Source organism: Hibiscus syriacus, unplaced genomic scaffold (genome assembly GCF_006381635.1).
Source record: "Hibiscus syriacus cultivar Baekdansim isolate YM2019G1 unplaced genomic scaffold, ASM638163v2 tig00110933_pilon, whole genome shotgun sequence".
NCBI classification, from domain to species: Eukaryota; Viridiplantae; Streptophyta; class Magnoliopsida; order Malvales; family Malvaceae; genus Hibiscus; species Hibiscus syriacus.
In genome coordinates, this window is record NW_024062919.1 from 428,642 (window position 1) to 450,397 (window position 21,756).

A 21,756-nucleotide genomic window follows, 5' to 3' on the forward strand; every position below is an offset into this window, starting at 1 on the left:
TTTCTGATACGAAGTGAATTGTTTAATGCTACTATCAGTCTTTTGTAATTTGTGTATTTTTACTTTTATTGTTTGATCATGCAGTTTTGGGAGTTAAGCCATCAAATAAACCACATCCAATCGACACTTTATTAGAAAATGTGTACGAAAAGCTGGGAGCCTATCCTCAAATCCCATGCAGTATGCCAGTTAAAGGCAAGCAACTATACCTGCGGCAGATCCGTTTCTGCTTTAAAAGAGCACATCCACCTTTTGTTCTTCGAAACTGCACCGACGATATGGATGATATGTGTAGGTCAGTGCCACCTGCAGATTCCCGGAACCACCCACGGTCTCATGGTCTCATGTACCTTGCAAATTATTGGTTGTTGTCCAGTGGGTTATTATTGGCTTCTCGGTATTATATATTCTCAAACATCTTTTTAGTGTAAAACCACACGTTGAATGAAAGATTTTGCAAGCCTTTTCCTTGCTAATCTCTCATTGAGAGTTGAAAATTAGTACAATAATGAATAAAAAGAGATTTTCTCTTGTTGAATTTAACTTTTTGTATCTATATCGTATTTGTATTTAAATTATTTAACGATCTGAGTGGTTAATGAATTGTTATTTTTTGAAGTCTCATGTTCGAGCATCATGTATGCAAGAGTGTACGAACGTTTAATGTCAATTAATTAAAAAAAATTAAACATATATTACTTTATATTCATCTCGAACTAATAAAAAAATCTTAATTAGTATTACACCTAACTTGTATAGTTGTATACGTTATTAATTAGGAAACAAACAATATTATTTATTGACTTCGTATTTGTACCCAACTCAAAAAGTCTAGTTCTATAAAATTATTTATGTGTTTACATTCTAAGACACGTCTTAATATTTATTAGCAAACTTGATACCACCATTTAGTGGAATACAATTTTATATTGTTCACACGATTTAACTGCACGGGAGATCTTCAAACTATGATTCTATCTAAAATTAGTCTCTAAATTTTAAAACATTCTATTTAAGTCCCTGAAGTATGACACCATTTTAAAGAGAATCCTGAATTTTAAATGTTCTATATCTCATCTACCAGTATTATTCTATCTTGATTCTTACGTCAACGTATCATTAATTTTACTGGTTAAAAATTAATATGTTTTTAAAAGTCTCGAAAATTGAACTCGTGACCTGATTTTTTAAACATATAAAGTTAAAAGTAGATTAATGATATTGATAATTTGAGTACTAATATAGAATGTTTTAAAGTTTAGGATACATTAACGATGGAATGATATTGATAATTTGAAGACTAATAGAATATTTTGAAGTTTAAGAATTAATTTAAAATAAAATTATAGCTTAAGAATTGATATAAAATATGTCTAAGGGTTAATTTAGAATGAGAATAATTTGAAACCTTCAACACAATTATCTTCTGTTCACACTTAAAATAAAGGTTCATAATTTTATAAAAGAAAATATGAGCTGGAGTCAATAAAATGAAGTCATTTTAGACCTTCATTAATTCAATTATTAGTATTTAATTTATGAGTTTTATGGACGTCATTGCACATGCTAGCTTTAACATAACCTGGTATATGTATTAACAAAAGTCTTGGCTTTTAGCATCTCTCAGGCCTCAGATCGAAGAAATTAGTAAGATCGATGGTCAAGAGAGCTGTTCTTGTGGGTTGCACCTACAACGAGACCCGATTCAGTTTGTATGGTTGCATAAATGATGTGAGCAATATGAACACTTTGATTGTCCAACGTCTTGGCTTTCTTCAAGAAAATGTTAAGGTCCTGACCGATCCACTGTTACCGGAGGCGACTATTCCGACGGGTGAAAACATCAGGGATGCACTTTCTGAGATGGTAAAAAGTGCTGGAGCAGGAGATGTGCTGTTGTTCTATTTCAGTGGACATGGAACTGCAATTCCAGTATATGTACCAGGTCAACCTTACAGGGAGGAGAAAGCAATCGTGTCTTGTGATTTGGATCTCATCACCCGTAATACCTTCTTATTTCCATCTATTTCAGGAGATGTTACCTATTTGTTGACTAATGATTTCAATTTACAGATGGTTTTTTTTGTTCTAAAATACATAAAAAATAAAGATCAAAGTGATTATTTAATCAAACGTGAAGGATAATTTTGATATTTCCTCATTTGTTAATTAAACATTTGTGTATACAGGGAGGGAGTTGAGGGAATTAATTGACCAACTACCAGCAGGTGCGACCTTGACAATCGTTGCCGATTCCAGCTACAGTGGCGGCCTCGCCACCAAAGTGAAAAAACAAATCGAAAGCAACATGCTGATACCATTTCCGACATCATATGCGAAATTGATCAGGAAGAGCATCGATTTTAACATCATTCGTCAGATCAGAAGTGTAGCGTCATATCCGACTAATGATCAAGCAACAGGATCGAGCTTCATCAGCTCACCAGATGATGGAATCTTGCTAAGTGGGTGTGATGCGAACGAGACATCATTCGATGTGGTACTCGGAGGAGGAGGAGGAAGACCGTATGGGGCATTTACCAATGCATTGCTAAAAGTGCTCACGAGGAACCGCGGAGAATCGCTGGAAAATTCAAGACTTGTGTATGGCGCTCGAAAGAAATTGATGGAGGATGGAATTGGAGTTGATCAGAACCCTTGCCTTTACTGCAGTCACGACAATGTAAATAAACATTTCTTGGGTGGCTTTGTTGAGATTGATCAAAATGAATAATTATCTTCATTCACGATGGACATACGAGATTTTTGGGGCTATCGTTATTTAAATATTTTAAATTCTTATATAATTTAGATATTTATATGACTTATTATCTATTTATACAATGTAAAATTCTTTAATTTTACACATATTTAAGATCTTTGGATGAGTGAAATTAAATAGTTGATATTGACACCTTGTTTTTTCTCAGGGAATTGCTTCTCATTTCGTACGGTTAATCTTAACCATCTATTTTCACTATCAAACGGTCTTAAATTTGTGTAAAACTAAAAGAATTTTACATTGTATAATTGGATACTATCCCTATATATATATATATATATATATATATATATATATATATATATTAATTCATTTTTATCATCATTTTATGAGTTCATCTCTTAAAATTTTATAAATTAACATTCTGTATAAATTCATGTGTCTTTAGTGGAGAAACCATTGTGTACTCTACCCATAACTTAATTAAGTGGTTTAGGTGTTCCTATACATATACATAGGGATGGGCATACGACTCGGATCCGACGAGTTCCAACCCGATTTGTTCCATTTTTTTTAAAAATCAAGTTCGGGTCAGGTCGGGTCGAAGTTTTTTAGAGGTTGTGTTTGGATCGGGTTTGTATTCATTTATATATTTTTAAATGTATTCATATTTCCTGTAGCGTTTACAAATATGTTCGTTTAATATTGGACAATTAACACTCCTTTTCTACCACTCTAACAATTGAACGGTGATATCGATAGAGATGTAATAACTCTCCAACCAATTTATTAATTATTCGTTGGGAATTCTTTATCATATTCAGTTCATCAGCATTAAAACTTTGTCCTTCTCTCCGGTACAAATCATTTTCTTCCTTTGCCCTACCATTTTAATTTCATTGTAAGACTTGTCACACCAGTAATCTTTCAACATTTTTGGGACCAACAATAATACAAATTATGATAATAGTCCTATTAACTAAACTAATGATCAAAAATAGAATGATTCATCAATTAACTGTCACACAAATAATCTTAATTATGTGATTCATAATTTGATCTCTCTTCTATGAAATTATTTTAATTTTTTCATAATTCAAATAATTATAATATAGTATATGTTTAAATTAATTAACACTAATGTATATATATGGATAAACAATAAATGGGGTCATCTACAATATAATCCAAAAGTTGAACCACCTAAATGATCGAATGAGCCTATTCTTAGAATATGCAATATTTAAATTTAAAAAGATAGATTAAATATATAGATACACTACACCCAAGACCATTTAATTATTAGGGGATTCTAATTTGACTATCGACCTTTTAATTTTATCGATTAGACATTTTAATTATTTAAATGATGTCAATCAAGTCACATGTTGTAAACTATGTTGCGGAATACGACTATCGGATAGAGCAAAATCGCAACTGATAATTTGAGAAAAATAAAAATGAAGATAAAGAAGACTTAAATTTTACGTGGAAAATCCCTAAATAATATAGGGTAAAAACCACGGGCAAATATAGAAGAATTTTACTATGAGAAAATAGGAATTACAACTTCTATCGATCTAATAAGGAGAAAACAATAATAATTCTCTCTTGATAAAAAGGAGAAAACAACTCTCAAGAAACTCTCTAAATTCTCTAGTATTGGGAGAAAGCTAGAATGATTTGGGATGGTTTTGAAGTTAAATGGGTTAGAGTATTTATAGTTGAAGCTTAATGATTATTGTAAATACTCTAAAGTGCAGGGACTAATTTTACAATTTTCTCATGCCAAAAGTCATAAAAAACTGCTGCCTAATTTTGACAATTTTCATCCTTTTTTTCAACATTATTTGCCATGCACTTTCGGTGCATATGCAGAACCAACTTTCAACAATCTCCCACTTGAAGATTTGATTAGAACAATCATATTTTCACAACATTCTTTCTACCTTGTACCATCATGTTGTTGTATTCCAATGCTCTTTGCCTGGATTCGCCATGTACCGACTAACCACTCCCACTGCTTGTGCAATGGCTGGTCTTGTGCATATCATAGCTAACATTAAACTTCACACTGCCGATGCATATGGTACTCGAGACATCTTCATTCTCTCTTTTTCACTGCTAGGACTCATACTGGAAGATAATTTGAAGTTAATAGGAAGAGGGGTAGAAATTGGCTTACAATCTTGTATGTTGAATCGTGACAAGATCTTCTTCAAGTAATTGTTTTGTGAAAGCTAAATCTTCTTATTACTTGTGCTCGGTGAATTTGCATCCCTAGAATCTTGTTTGCTGATCTCAAGTCCTTCATTTCAAATTCCCTAGTCAGTTGTGCCTTCAATTTTTCAATATGATCTTTGTTGGGTCCTGCAACCAACATGTCATCCACATACAACAACAATATAACAAAATCGTTATAACCAAACCACTTGAAATAAGCACAAGGGTCTGCATTAAGTCTGTTGTATCCAAGGCACATAATGAAGGAATCAAATCTCTTATACCAACACCTCGGCGCATGCTTTAGACCGTACAGAGATTTGTTCAACCTGCAAACCAAGTTTTTTTCTTCTTCTTCAAAACCTTCAGTTTGGAGCATATAAATCTCTTCTTCAAGATTTCCATGAAGAAAAGTTGTTTTAACATCCTTGCTGATGATCACTTTGCGGGTAGTGGGATCCCACATGCGATACCCCTTTATTCCATCAGCATACCCCAAGAATTTACATTTCCTGAATTTTTTTGAACCCATATCTCCTTAGTTGTCTTCTTCTCCTCAATGTTTGACAATACTGCATCTGCTAATGCTAGATGAAAGTTTGCCATAGCATTCTCGTCTATCTCGTTCCTAGGCAATTGTCTTTCCTCAGGATGACCTTCATCTTTAATTTCCATAATGAGAAATTTCTCTCATTGAACTTTTCAATATCAAATTTCATTGTCATAGCTTCTATTAAGGATAGCTCCCACTATTTCACTATCGTGAATAGTTCTCTGGAACCTTCAAAGAATGGGTAATACCTTCTTACTTTCTTATGTTGAAGGATCCACCTTTTGGTGGCAACCACAAAGACAATAAGTAGATATTACACACTCTAATCTGACTCTTGATACCAATTGTTGCGGAATACGACTATCGGATAGAGCAAAATCGCAACTGATAATTTGAGAAAAATAAAAATGAAGATAAAGAAGACACAAATTTTACGTGAAACCCCCATAAATAATATAGGGCAAAAACAACGGGCAAAGATAGAATAATTTTACTATGAGAAAATAGGAATTACAACTTCTATCGATCTAACAAGGAGAAAACAATAACAATTCTCTCTTGATAAAAAGGAGAAAACAACTCTCAAGAAACTCTCTAAATTCTCTAGTATTGAGAGAAAGCTAGAATGATTTTGGATGATTTTGAAGCTAAATGGGTTAGGGTATTTATAGTTGAAGCTTAAGGACTAATCTTATAAATACTCTAAAGTATAAGGACTAATTTTACAATTTTCTCATGCCAAAAGTCATAAAAAACTATTGCCTAATTTTTACAATTTTCATCATTTTTTTCAACATTATCTACCATGCACTTTCGGTGCCTATGTGCAGAACCAACTTTCAACAAACTAGAAGTGATGTGACAGTAAACAAAACTAATATAATTACATTTTAATTCTCATTACTAACATATTCTATCAACTTGGTCCTAATTTTAATTTAATTCAATAAATTTATTAACGTGAGAGTTGGGAGAGCCACACACAACCATTAGGCCAACCTCACTCTTGTGATATAGAAAACAACATAATTTATATAACTTATACTAGAGTTAATACTAGAAAAGAGAATTATTCGAAATTGGGGATATTGGGAGTATAAGTAGGGATGGGTATGGGTAGAGTCGGGTCAGATTTTCGGTCAACCCGATTCGACCCGAAAATTGTACATCATCCACCCGAACCGACCTGATCCAATCCGAAAATATATATACCATACACCTTACCTGAATCCGATCAAATCCGAAAATATATACCATCCACCTGACCCGAATCCGATCCGAATTTTTGAGATAAAACCCAAATCCGACCCGACTTGAAATAATATATTTATTAAAAATATTTTTTATTCAATAACAATAGGAATTTAATTTAAAAAACAATATATAGATGATGGACATTATTGAAAGTATCCCTAAATATAAAGGTAAATTTATATATTTTCTCGAGTCAAGTCGGGTCGGGTATTTTTTACCCTAAACCCGAACCCGACCCGATCCAAACACAACATCTAAAAAAACTCCGACCCAACCTGACTCGAACCTGAATTTTTTAAAAAATCGATCAGATCGGGTCGAAACTCGTTGGATTCGGGTCGTATGCCCATCCCTATGTATATGTATAGGAACACCTAAACCACTTAATTAAGTTATGGGTAAAGTACACAAATGGTTTATCCACTATAGGATATTGTTTTGCTGAGTCATTCGACTATTAAAAGTTACAAAATGGTCCCCTGACTACATGACATTGCTTTGGTGAGTCCCTGACTATTAAAAGTTATAGAATGATCCACCGACTGTTCATATGTTCTAAACTCATCATTTTCTATTAAAAAACTGATGACAATATGAGTTGGACATTAACCTATTAGTTGGGATATGATAGTTGTTTGAAATTTTGAGATCATATTTTATCATATCACAGTCAGTATATTAACGCCCAACTCAGACTATCGTCAATTTTTTAATATAAAATGATGGGTTTATAATATATGAACTGTTTGGGGACTATTTTCTAACTTTTAATGGTCAAAGAAATACATAAAAGGAATGTACTACAGCTGATGGACCACTTTATAACTTTTAAAAGCCGTAAGATTCAATAAAATAATATTCTATAGTCAAGGGACAATTTATATACTTTATCCTTACGGAACGAGCAATAAAGAAAAACCCGGAAAACACCTAAAAAGACAAACACGTATAAAGAGAAATAAAGACCAGACAGACACCACCTTGCCCCATCAAACAATGACAAGTCAATGTCTTGAGAAAAATCAAAACGTGAGTAAAAGAGAACCACGTACACAGCAGATGATCAATCAACATGTAATAATTAAAGAGATTTTCTCTTGTTGAATTTAACTATTTTTTTTATCGTATTTGTATTTAAATTATTTAACGATTTAATTGATTAACGAATTATTATTATTTAAACATACATTATTTTATATTCATATTAGATTAATAAAAAAATCTTAATTAGTATTACACCTAACTTGTATACGTTATTAATTAGGAAACAAACAATATTAATTATTGACTTCGTATTTGTACCTAACTCAAAAAGTCTAGTTCTATAATTTTTTTCTGAATATTTTATGTGTTTACATTCTAAGACACTTCTTAATATTTATTAGCAAACTTGATGCCACCATTTTGTGGAATAAAATTTTATATTGTTCACACGATTTAATTGCACGGGAGATCTTCAAACTATTATTCTATCTAAAATTAGTCTCTAAATTTTAAAACATTCTATATAAGTCCCTAAAGTATGACGCCATTTTTAACAGAATCCTGAATTTTAAAATATTCTATATCTCATCAAACTACCACTATTATTCTATCTTGAGTTAAAAATTAATATTCTTTAAAGGACCCAAAAAATTGAACTCGTGGCCTGATTTTTTAAACCTATAAAGTTAAAAGTAGATTAATGATATTGATAATTTTAAGACTAATATAGAATGTTTTAAAGTTTAGGATACATTAACGATAGAATGATATTGATAGTTTGAAGACTGATAGAACATTTTAAAGTTTAAGAATTAATTTAAAATCAAATTATAGTTTAAGAATTGATATAAAATATTTAATGTCTAAGGGTTAATTTAAAATGAGAATTATAATTTGAAACCTTCAACACAATTTTCTTCTGTTCACACTTAAAATAAAGGTTCATAATTTTATAAAAGAAAATATGAGCTGGAGTCGATAAAATGAAGTCATTTTAGACCTTCATTAATTCAATTATTAGTATTTAATTTATGAGTTTTATGGACGCCATTGCACATGCTAGCTTTAACATAACCTGGTATATATATTAACAAAGGTCTTGGCTTTTAGCATCTCTCAGGCCTTAGATCGAAGAAATTAGTGAGATCGATGATTGCGAAGGTTACCAAGAGAGCTGTTCTTGTGGGTTGCACCTACAACGAGACCCGATTCAGTTTGTATGGTTGCATAAATGATGTGAGCAATATGAACACTTTGATGGTCCAACATCATGGCTTTCTTCAAGAAAATGTTAAGGTCCTGACCGATCCACTGTTACCGGAGACGAAGGCGACTATTCCGACGGGCGAAAACATCAGGGATGCACTTTCTGAGATGGTAAAAAGGGCTAGAGCAGGAGATGTGCTGTTGTTCTATTTCAGTGGACATGGAACTGCAATTCCAGTATATGTACCAGGCCAACCTTACAGGGAGGAGAAAGCAATCGTGCTTGTGATTTGGATCTCATCACCCGTAATACCTTCTTATTTCCATCCATACTTTATCAATATAATTAAGTTTTTAATATAAAAAAATATCGATGATGTTTGATTAAATTGTTATTTTAATTTTTTTTCTATATTTTGGAGCGTTTTCTATTTGTTACTAATGAATTCAATTTGCAGAGGGTTTTTTTTTATCCTAAAATGCATAAAAAAAATAAAGTTCAAAGTGATTATTTAATTAAAGTGAGAGATAATTTTGATATTACCCGGATTGTTAAATAAACATGTGTGTACAGGGATGGAGTTGAAGGAATTAGTTGACCAACTACCAGGAGGCTCGACCTTGACAATTGTTGCCGATTCCAGTTACGGTGGCGGTCTCGCCACCGAAGAGAAAAAACATACCGATAGCAACATACTGATACCATTTCCGACATCACATGCGAAATTGATCAGGAAGAGCATTGATTTTAACATCATTCGTCAGATCAGAAGTGTAGCGTCATATCCGATTAATGATCAAGCAACAGAATCGAGCTCGAGCAGCTCACCAGATGATGGAATCTTGCTAAGTGGGTGTGATGCGAACGAGACATCATTCGATGTGGTACTCGGAGGAGGAGGAGGAAGACCGTATGGGGCATTTACCAATGCATTGCTAAAAGTGCTCACGAGGAACCGCGGGGAATCGCTGGAAAATTCAAGACTTGTGTATGGCACACGAAAGAAATTGATGGAGGATGGAATTGGAGTTGATCAGAACCCTTGCCTTTACTGCAGTCACGGCAATGCAAATAAACATTTCTTGGGTGGCTTTGTTTATAAAATTGAATAATCATGTTCATTCACGATGGACAGACGGAATTTTTGGAGCTATCGTTATTTAAAAATTTTAAATTCTTATATAATTTAGATATTTATATGAATCACGATCCTTTTACACAATGTAAAATTTTTTAATTTTACACAGATTTAAGATATTTTGATGAGTGAAATTAAATTGGTAAGATTGACTCTTGTTCTTTTTTTCCAGTGAATTTCTTTTCATTTCTTACTATTAATTTTAATCATTTATTTTCACATATCAAACAATCTTAAATATGAGTAAAACTAATAGAGTTTTATATTGTATAACAAGATCCTATCCTTATATATATACATTATTGATAATTTATTTTTATCATTATTTTATAAATTTATCCCTAAAAATTTTATAAATTCACCCTAGATATAAAATCTTATGTTTATACTTGTTATTATGCACTTGTCCTGCTACCATTAATTTAACAGCAAATAGATGTTTTCGTATAGATTTTATTTGTTGGATGGATCTGTATGTCCCTTCCACCAAAACACGTCTAGGGTGTAATGAATCGAACTAGAATGAATAAAGTTATGTTTATATTTGTGTTTGTTTATTTATTAATTTTAAAAATTTTAGTATCGTGTTCGTATTCATTTATTTATTTTTAAAGGTATTCGTATTTCCTGTAACATTTACAAACATATTCGTTTAATATTGAACAACTAACACTCCTTTTCTACCATTTTATTTGCAAGCCAAAGAAAATTTGTGAAATTAATTCACTAGTCCTTAAGTTCCTTTGACTTTACAATTTTAACTCCAAAGTTTATCTTGTGTTCAATTTCGTTCCTACCTTCACTAATATTTAAAATGTAAAAAAATAAAGGAAAAGGAGAACTAAGTAAACGAGCTTATAAACGAGTCAATAAACGGGTTTCTTTTTTAACATAAACGAGCCAATAAACGGGTTTCTTTTTTAACATAAACGAGCCAATAAACGAGCTCATGGTCGTTCATTATTTAAATGAACATAAAAATTTTATTCATACTCGTTTATTTAGCTTAATAAACGAACATAAACAAATGTTAGGTTCACGAATAATTCATCAGACATTTTGCTCATTTATACCCTTAAACACACCGCATAATGTTTATATTAGTTGCTTTAATATTATTAATATTTACAAATATTTAGTTTTTATGTTAATTTTTTTAACAAAGTTTTTATGTTGATTTTTATCATAATTACGTTTATTGTTGATATTATTTTCTTTAATATTTTTACTGTTTACTGACATTTATTTTTTATGTTATTTTTTGTCATAATTTATTTTCATGTAAAAGTTGAACTTTTCTTAATATATTTTATTTATTACTAGTGGACGTTAATTTAAACTAAATTATATTTCTCGTTGATGTTTCAAATACCAAAGTGTAATCATACATTCATACTTTTCAGTAAAAATGTGTAATCGCACTTTAAGCTTCGTAATATAATATTTAGTATATTAATTCATCAAATTGCATGTTTCTATATAAATTTTTTATTAATATGTTAATTCATAATTAATTTTCAATCTGTGTTTGAGATTCTATTAAATAAACTTTTATTAATATGCTAATTTATAATTAATTTTCTTATATAACTTATAAGTGTTCATGATTGACCGTATATATGATCAAACTAAACTATATATTCAACTATATGATTGCTCAGAATATATGCTTAACATATATGATTATTATAACCCTCAGACCGATGCGGGTAACCCAATCCAATCTAGGGTGTCACATTAATGCTACCAAAGTGACCCATTGTAAAAATCTCGAAAAATTTAAAACTTTTGTCAAAACATGGAAACTCATAAAATAGTTTATGAATACAAAATAAAATTTATCAGTATTTAGAAATAAAACATATTTTCTGACTCAGATATAAAAACAGAGTACAAGATACATGCACCCTAATCATATGAACAGTACTCCGCAAATGATGTCGATAGTTGCACTGGTTCAGTTATTTTAACCAGAAAAGATGAGTAACAGAGTGAGCTTTGGAAAACTCAGTAATACAGAACTACCAGATGATGCTGAAGAACGTGCAGATACATATAAACATATATTTTCTTATCGGTTCAGACATCTACATATCTTTATGTTAAGTGGAGATCCTACTGATATTTCAGGTAGTAACAGACAGTAAGCTTTCAGTTCAGAGAAATATTTCGGATGACTGAATTCAGGAGATCATAATAGGTTATCTAGTGTGTTTCCGCAAAACCATTTAAAACATGTTTTCAAAACTATAATAGTCCCTCCAACCGAACGCCAATGCAATTTCCCAGAACTACATAACCTAAGGGAGTACCTTGGGGCTTGCGAGCCTACCCAAGAAAATTCTCAGGGCCACGGAGGCCTACCCAAGAAAATATCAGGGCCGCATAACTTACTCAATGGTCGCCTTAGGTCCGTAAGGAATTACAGTAGGAGCAGAACCTATAAAACGAATTAACTACAGCGATTGAACCTGTCAGAGTCTTCATACCCGATCTCATAGTATCCCAAATAAAACATTTTCATTCGGTAAACAGAAATCAGAAATTATAACAGAATTCAGATCAAATATCAGAACATAATCCATATCATATATCAGAATAGAAATCAGATAAAACGTTCATGTGATTAGGGAACACACTAGAGTTTTCAGATATGATTCGGAGATACAAGATAATCTTAACAGACAGAGAAACACAGATCTTCAATATACTTACAGAATGCCGGAAGTTAGAATCTCTATCGGAAGAGTTCATTAGCTGATGGAATCATCAGTTATTCAGAATGTGATTTATCAGTATCATATAGTATTTGAACGTTTTTCGGAGGCACTAAGTAATCAGAAGGGTATTCAGAATCCTTTGCATTTGAGTTACCGGTGTTTTTAGATATGATCAGAGCGATTTGAGCTGATAAGGGAGAACGAATATTCATGACATTTATAATCTATGTCGATCGATCAAATTATCGAACAACTTGAGCTGAACAACTCCCAGAATTAATGTCTATCGAATGATCAATTCATTGTCCTTTTAGGGTATTTACACTTTAATACCAACAATTCTTGTCTATAGATCATCTTCAGAATCATCGCTGAATATATCTTAAAGAGACGAACATATATTCTATGGGTCTTTATTTAATTTCCACGTTTCAACGGTATCAGGAAATGCCAACTTACTTGATTTATGGTTCATAACCCATATGGATAGTACATGATGTAAGTTCATCAGAGTTTCTAAACTTATCCAAATCATTTACTTAATCCTCAATCATTGAGGTTGTTAATTTCATTTATTAGTCATATCTATACCGATCACTTCCGAGTTTTCAGAGTAGTTCGGTCGTTTCAATGATTCAAATACGTACAATACTTCTATTCAGTTCATTTAAGAACTGTGGGTATTAGTAATTCCAGGGTTTAGAGGTACTTTAGGTCATTTTACACTTTAGAGGTATTTTAGTCATTTTACACTTTATGGGCATTATCGTAATTTATCCATGACACTCTTTTCGATAATTTCATATCCAAATATTTCTAACATTTTACCTATAACGAGATTAATCAGAATTTACGCTTTCTGAGATTCATTGATTTACTGATTAAATCATTGACTGAGGTTTAGTCTCGGTCATTCTACCTATTTCCTTTTCGAGTCGTCTGAGGCTTTTACAGTGTTCTATCCTTAATCCTATTTACGTTTGAGTCCAATGATAATTAATTACATCTAATGGACTAATCATTCCAATCAAGCCTATACCACCTATCCATTAGTTCCGAAAAGCATAAAAATGTAGTAATATATTACCTCAATTTTGGTGCCATATCGATCATTTAAACTCCATTCAAACGCCCTCGATCTTGAAATCAATGTCTAATAATTCCTCAGGTATAAAGCAACCGAATTTACGTCAGAAACGAAACTTAAATGAGAAACCATATTGAATCCAAATATAAATAACTAAAAAACAGCTTACCGGGTACGAATTTGACAAAAATGAACTTCGGATTTGGACTTAGGACGTTGATAAAACCCAAACAATAACTCTTGAATTCAAGCTCACCAACACAATTTCTAACTTCCAATTTTTTTCTCAAGAACCCGAACCTTCAAATATATGAACCCAAATATAAAATAAATTTCCTCGCCATAAAAATAACTTATTAAAAATCCTTTCTATAATAATGGGACATAACTGACAAAATTAAGAACTCAAAGGGCTAATTTAATACATAGCTATCAAGGTAAGTGACCAAAATAATCTTATTCAAACCATTATACAACATTCATAACTATATAGAAACTAAAAGACAAGGTTGAATTATTACTAAACTTGGATGACTCATGTTGTGATTTACCCTTCATCTTTTATTAACTTTTTCAAAAAAACCCACGTGCTCTATGTTCCATTTATACTTTTCTTATTTCCTTTCTTCTTTCACACATAATTTTTGTTAATAAGCCTTATCAACATGCTCTGAAGCAAGAAATCTTCACCGGTCGGAATCAAACATTGGTGACCATCGCGTCGGTCGTCGACTCTAATCACCGTTTAAAATCTAATTTATATTGTTCGAAGCGCCTTGATCTCCTCGTCACGGTTATGGCATCAAATCAACAAGATTCATCTCTGATGATCGTAAATCTACAAGTTACCATTCGACTTCCTTGAATTAAAAGCATCTATATCGTTGTGGGATCGAGTTTCATGGAGGGCATTTCATAATTTGGAGGTCTCATACGGAAGCTGTTTTCAACCTAATGTTGGGAGCAGCCTACTATCTTACCTCCCCTTACCCCATTACTAGGGGTGTTCAAATAACCGAACTAATTCAGTTAACCGATCGAACCGAATTAGTTCGGTTAATTCGGTTCGGTTACCGAATTAGTTCGGTCGGTTAACGGTTAAGAAAATTTTTAGAATTCGATTAACGGTTAATTCGGTTCGAATTCGGTTAATTAACCGAATTAACCGAAATTAAATTTTAAATATTAAATATATTATATATAACATATGGGCTCAACCCAAATCATTTAAAACTCAATTAATAATTTAAGATCCAATAACTTTTAAACTTAAATCAATATTAATTAATTAAAAAATTATATAAATTTTTTATTTTATAATTATATATTATTTAAATTATTTGTAAACTGTTTTTTAATTAAAAAATATTAAATATATTATATATAACATATGAGTTAAGCCTAAACCATTTAAAACCCAATTAATAATTTAAGATCCAATAACTTTTAAACTTAAATCAATATTAATTAATTAAAAAATTTATCTAAAATTTTTATTTTATAATTATATATTATTTAAATTAATTATAAACTTTTTTTGAATTAAAAAATATTTAATTTTTATATAAATTAGAAAATTTTAAAAAAAAATCGGTTAATTCGAAATTAACAGAATTAACCGAAATTTATTCGGTTCGGTTAATATGTTCGAAAAAAAATTCGGTTCGATTAACGGTTAAAGAAAAAAAAAGTTTGGTTAATTCAATTCGGTCGGCCATCGTTTTAATCGAATGAACACTCTTACCCATTACATTTGAGAACAAGTGACAGTCATTATATCGTCGTCGGTCATCTTCGAAGCTAGCTTTTCTATATGAAATTCTCGTTGCCAAGTGGGACATCTCCACCGTTGAGATCTTCCAAACAACTTTCAAAACGTTGAAAATAGGAACACCCATCTCTCTCTAACGTTCATATTTTATTTTGCTGTTCTTGGGTTGATATGCTATGACTGCTAATAGTTATTTTTCAGGTGATTAAATGTTGCACGAAATGGAGCTTACACCATCGTCCATTGACGTTGTTGGAGCTCGCATCGCCCATCGTTCGCCCCTGAGTTTTATCGGAACTCGACTGAGTTTGGTGGTGATCTGCCAAGAGTTTAAATGGATGGGTATTCGGTTGTTGAACCTTCGGTTGGATGGGGATGACGAATTGATTGGGTTCGGTTTTCATGGCTTGAAATGTTGATGGGTCGGGTTCATAACTTGCGATAGATTAATTAAGCGAGTTGTAGGGTGACCAAATTTCTTCTCTGATTTATAATTTTGAACTAAACTTTGCATCAAAATATCTTATTCATTTGTGTGGTTCTAAATATCTTAAATAAAATAATAAGGTTCACATCAATCAAAGATAGAATTCACGTGAACTCATCTCTAAACCCAAAGAAAGGTAAAATTATACTTAGAGTCCTCAACCTTCTCAAAATTTTTTGTAAACCCAACATTTTAGTCAGACTACTTTTATAAATATTATACTGAAATTTTAACCCTTAGATTGGGGTGTGACAATTATGTTGTTAGCCAAAGCATTATTCCGAGAATAAAATAAATAATAATAATATTCAAATATTATTATAAAAACAAAAGATATGAAATAAATTTATTTGTTTTAGAATTATTAGAAGTATAACAATTTGAGACCATAGAAAAACAAAATCAAAATCATTAAAAATAATAATAAATTTAGCATATAAAGAAATATTGTATGACAAATTCTGCATGAGATTAGTTTGTAAGGAGGAAGTTATTACTTATGTAGTATGTATATACTACTTCTTGACTTATTGTTTTTCAGCTTCAGCTCCCACTATTATTGAGCTTCCTCTCCAATTTTTAAGCTTCGGCTCCTATTGTTATACGAACCTCGATCCACATTGTTTGGAGAAATAAGATGATACTAAGTTCGAGGAACTCTGCTTGTGAAAATTAACAAATGGATGGGTAGTTAGACACTTACTAGCACGTGTTTGCATTTGTCTGTTTTATGCGTTAACTCTTGTATGTAATACCCAAAATTTTGCTAGTGACCAAAATGAATAAATTGAAAGTTTAGTAGCCAAATTATTAACTTTGGAAGAATTAAGGGTTCACAATGTCATTTTAAAAAGTTATGTAATCTGGTCCTGTAAATAAATAGTTCATCCCCAAGAATGACGTTTTCGTTTGTTTTAGATTTTTTCGTACATATTTTGTATCAAAAGCTATAAAGTGATAAAGTCCGGGAAAATTTTGGGTAATCAGACCGAATCGAATTTTTAAAATATTTTGAAGGATGATAAAACAAGATTAATAATGTCATTTCCATGTCTGAATTTGGAAGAATTTAATATGGACCGTTGGATTTAAGTTGATTTTCCATGTTAAATTTAAGTCTTCGGATGAAAAATGGTAAAATTGAAATTATGGAATTTTACAAGGGAAAAGTTGATAACTACTAACTATAAGAATTAATCTTAGCTCTTGAATGAAGATTCTAACCTGTGGCATATTTTTGAGCTTTGGATTTTAAGGTTAAAGTACTCATTTGACATTAAAATGAATTTTTAATTCATTTATGTTATATAAGTCCAAAAAAGATTAAAATAAAAGAAAAAGAAATTCAAGAAGATTCTCGTATTTCTTTGTTGCTACCGTGAGACTCATAAAACATCCAAGGTAAGTTTCAAATTGATTTTCAAGCGTTTTGGTTAAGATTTAAGGGGAAGCCATGAATATAAAATTGACCTGCATAAAATTCTCTATCATTTGGTACTATTAGTTACATGTTTTTCATGTCAAAAACCTTATGTTCTTGAATTGGATGGATGAAGGGAATGTTAGGATTTTATGTTTTAATGATAGATTACATAGTTGAAGTCGGAGAATCATTTCCATTCTTGTATGATGATTGAAATCACTTGGAAATGCTTATGTTGAATTTGGCTACTTAGGGTTTAGGTTGAAATTTTTGAATTGAAATTGATAAGAAATTGGTTGAAATTACATGGAATTGAAAGTAGGGAGTGAAAAGTTATGTTAAAAATACCCTAAATCATTCGGCCATGGTGAAGAAATTAAGGATGCAAAACAATAAAAACTGTTTAGAATTTTGAATCTCGCAGAAAGTTTAAAAAATACCAGAAATTCTATAAAAATAATTAGAAGGGATTCTTATATAGATGTGTTTTTATGTCAATCTAGTTTTGTTTAACGCAAACGGGGATTATTTTTTAAGTATATACTAAAATATATGAATTTTTTATCGACGATAGGTTAAAAAACAAGGCAACAGATTCTGCTCAAAACATATTCTGGAAATTGGATCAGAAAATTCACTATAAATTGTACAAGTCAAATTAGGAGTTCTTTATATGGTTAGATTCATATTCGAATCTGGTTTCAAACGAAATGAAAGGAATTAAAGTCCAATGTGTATATTAATAAAGAATAATGATTCTTTAAGGGTAATGCAAGCTGTCAAGATATGTAAATTATAGAAATGGAGTGGAAATTGATTGAAATTGATGTACTATGCTTGGATAATATGTCGGATGGCTTGACCATGTTATTAGATGTTTGAATTTGAAGTTAAATGGAGAGGGACCATTGTGAATAAATTGGATATGTTGGGATGAATTCTAAAAGAATTCATTTGAATGGTTAGATTGTGGAAATTTAAATAACTATTTAAGCTATGAGTTGACATGAGTGTTAGAAGAATTAAAGTTATATTTTAAGTGTTATGGTTAGTACTGATGTTTTGAAGTGGATTAGAATCGAATAAGCAACGAAAGAATATTTTATAAATTTTTAAGTGAATTTTTATGTATTATCATAGACTCGTATTCGGTAACGTGTATGGGAAATGAGTGTTATGTTATTTGATTAAATTCTATTACAAACATGATCTCTGCTTACTTTATGTACATAGAGATCATACTAAATTTTGCACTTAATTCTCCGTTTTCCTTTCGATTTGACATTGATTACTAATAATAGACTTAACATCTTTCTAAGGTTCTCGAGTTCATTATTATTTTATTTTTAAGTATTATATTTGTTATCTTCCGTTTGTAGTTTTCAAATGATATAATGAAAAAAAAAACCTTTAATTTTAATAATAGTGTCACTTTAACCCTTATCTTTTTTTATTACATTAATCTCCAACATTTTATTCTAAGTCAAAAGAACCTCTTGTTTGATAAAAATTATTAGTCAATTAACGATCAATGTATGGAGATTACAAGACAAGCTTATATGATATCACACATTGATGTGAAAATGCCACATATACAAAGGTGACGGTGTGCTAAATTCCACGTCAACAAAAAAAATAAAATATTTTTCTTAGATAAATTTTTTAGAATTTTTATTTAAAATTTATCAACCAATGGGCATCATCATTCGATCGGGTTAATTAGGTTTTGAGCCCGGGTTGCTGGGTGAAAAAATAATATAGAGAGATATTATTAAAATTATCCCTAAATAGAAAGGTAAAATTATATATTTTTCTCGCTATGGTGATTTATGATAATACCTTTTTTACTCTTTAAGAAAATTACTTAATTAAATTTTCATTTTTATTTAAACTATTTAATTTATATATAGGTAACATCTTATTATTTCATATAATTTTTTACTTGAATGTAAAAAATAAATGGTATTATTATATTAAAATTAAAAACAATGAATAAATAAAATCCAATAAAACATTAAATTATATTTCTATTTTATCTTGAATTACATTTTATCTAATTTAAAATGTTTGTATTTGTAACATCCCAAATCAGGGTCAGTGACTAAATTGCAAACTTTGAAAGTTTTGTGTTCAATTTAGAAATGAAATTAAAAGTCTCGGGATTTAAGTAAAGAATTTTAATATTGGATTAAATAGCAAAGATAGATGAACTAAATGGGCAAAATGGTCTTTTCATGGGAAAGATTTTTATCTTCCCTTTTTGAGTATTATATAAATATGGAAAATATGAGAGAGTTCCAGACTTCTCTTCTTCATTCTCTTCTTTTCCACCGTGAAGCCATAAGCAAAGGTAAGATCTCTTGTTAGTTGATATTTTGCTGAATTTAGGATTTGTTTATGATTATTGGATGATAATTAAGCTTAAGGAAAGCTTAAATCATCTTAAAAACAAAGGATGGAGGAATTAGGAGAGATTAAAGATTTTCAGTTTTTGAATGAAATCTTGAAATAAAGTTAATAAGTTGAATTTTAAGTTGATTTTGACCTGTCAATAGTTGAATTAAGAGATTTGGAGTGATAGAAAAGAATTTAGAACATGTTGAAATTTGAGTATAATTATTGAATTTCATTGAGAGGAGAGGATTTTGAGAATTAAGATGGGTTAAATGAGTACAAATGGGCTTAAGTATGTGTGTTTGAGTTTAGTATATGAAAGAGGTTGAAATATGAAGTGTTTAATATGAAATGAAGTAAATTTCGTGTTGAAAATATGATTTATGGGCTAGGGGAATCGGTACACATTCAAGGGGAATCGATACCCCCTCAAACGAACCAGAAATTCCAGAATCTCATAGGGGAACCGATTCTCCCACAGGAGGGAACCGCTTCCCCCCTAAAGGAAAATTGTGAATATGAGTTTAATAAGTTCGTTTAAGTTGCTAGTATCCAATTACAAGGTGTATGTATCTAATGATTGCCTCCAAATGTACATTTATGTAGATTCTGCGCGTAAAGCAATTCCTGAACATTTGGCAAATAAGATCGATCAAGGGAAAGATAAGAGATTGGAATTGACTAGTGAGGCCAAGGTGAGTGCATACTAGTGACATGTAGTGTTTAATGGAAATAAGACTTGCGATGAGTCTATTTCCTAAAGTAATATGCATGAAGTCATAGACATGATTATGTGTTGGTTATAACTATATGTGATTATATGTATTACATTGATTGTATGTATGCATGACTAAAGATAATGATATGCTTTGTATATGCTATATGATTTATGTAAGACTTTATTATGTAATAATGGAAGAACATTAAGTAAGTTATATGATAGAGTCATAAGAAATGAAATGAACATGAGAGAATAAGATAATCAAGTATAAGTCATATGATATGGTATAAGTGATTATACGAGAAATGTTAGGAGACTCTAAGAGAATAGTATGAATTCGAGGGCATAAATAAGGATACATAAGTTATATAGAGAAGATTGATAAATTAAAGGAAACTATGATTTATGTATTAAAGTGAAGAGCTACAAAGTTTTATTAAAGAGTATTGTGGAAGTCATGAGAAATTGAACTAAATAAATAGATGGTTTATGTGAGTGAAAAGGGTAAATGATATAAAATAAGTGAAATTATTTATAGGATAGAATGATACTAATTGAACCTGTAATATAAACTTTATAAATGAGTACTTGGGTAAAATCATTATATGATACAATTATAGAATATTACTATACAAATTATATTAAAATAGTATATATGAGAATATGAGTAAGTTTATAGGTTATTGATAGGACATATAACAGTATATAAATGTATGATAATATGAAAAAGTGAATTAAGTTTAATGATGTTGAACCTTATGAGTAGAAGTTATGTGATTATAAGTAACATGATTATATGATCACAAGATATGATACATGATATGAGATTTATGAAAGAGAAAATATATGTTATATGAAATATTATATGACTATGCGATTATATGAAAATGTTCTACGCGTAAGTGAACCATGTGTTTATATGTATATGGGATATGTGATTTATATGACGATGAACTATGTGAAAGAACTACATGACTATGTGTATATGTGAATGTATGTTAACATAAATATTAATGCCCATGTTATGTGTCATGAGAGCAAGGGGTATAGTTGGCATGCCAAGAGTCGAGGG

General features: G+C 30.7%; 1 protein-coding gene across 2 annotated transcripts; it reads left to right on the forward strand.

Moving 5' to 3' along the window:
• Positions 1 to 1,589: 1,589 nt before the first annotated feature.
• Positions 1,590 to 10,153, forward strand: LOC120147004 (metacaspase-9-like). 2 transcript variants are annotated; one of them, XM_039160482.1, is made up of 2 exons: positions 1,590 to 2,002; positions 9,517 to 10,153. In XM_039160482.1, exons 1-2 carry the CDS (start codon positions 1,657 to 1,659, stop codon positions 10,053 to 10,055), a joined length of 885 nt encoding a protein of 294 aa, XP_039016413.1. In that variant the 5' UTR covers positions 1,590 to 1,656; the 3' UTR covers positions 10,056 to 10,153. The 2 variants fall into 2 exon arrangements, with proteins under 2 accessions (XP_039016413.1, XP_039016412.1); XM_039160481.1 differs by lacking the exon at positions 9,517 to 10,153 and adding an exon at positions 2,190 to 2,754 and having other exon boundaries at positions 1,596 to 2,002.
• The last annotated feature ends 11,603 nt before the right edge of the window (positions 10,154 to 21,756 follow it).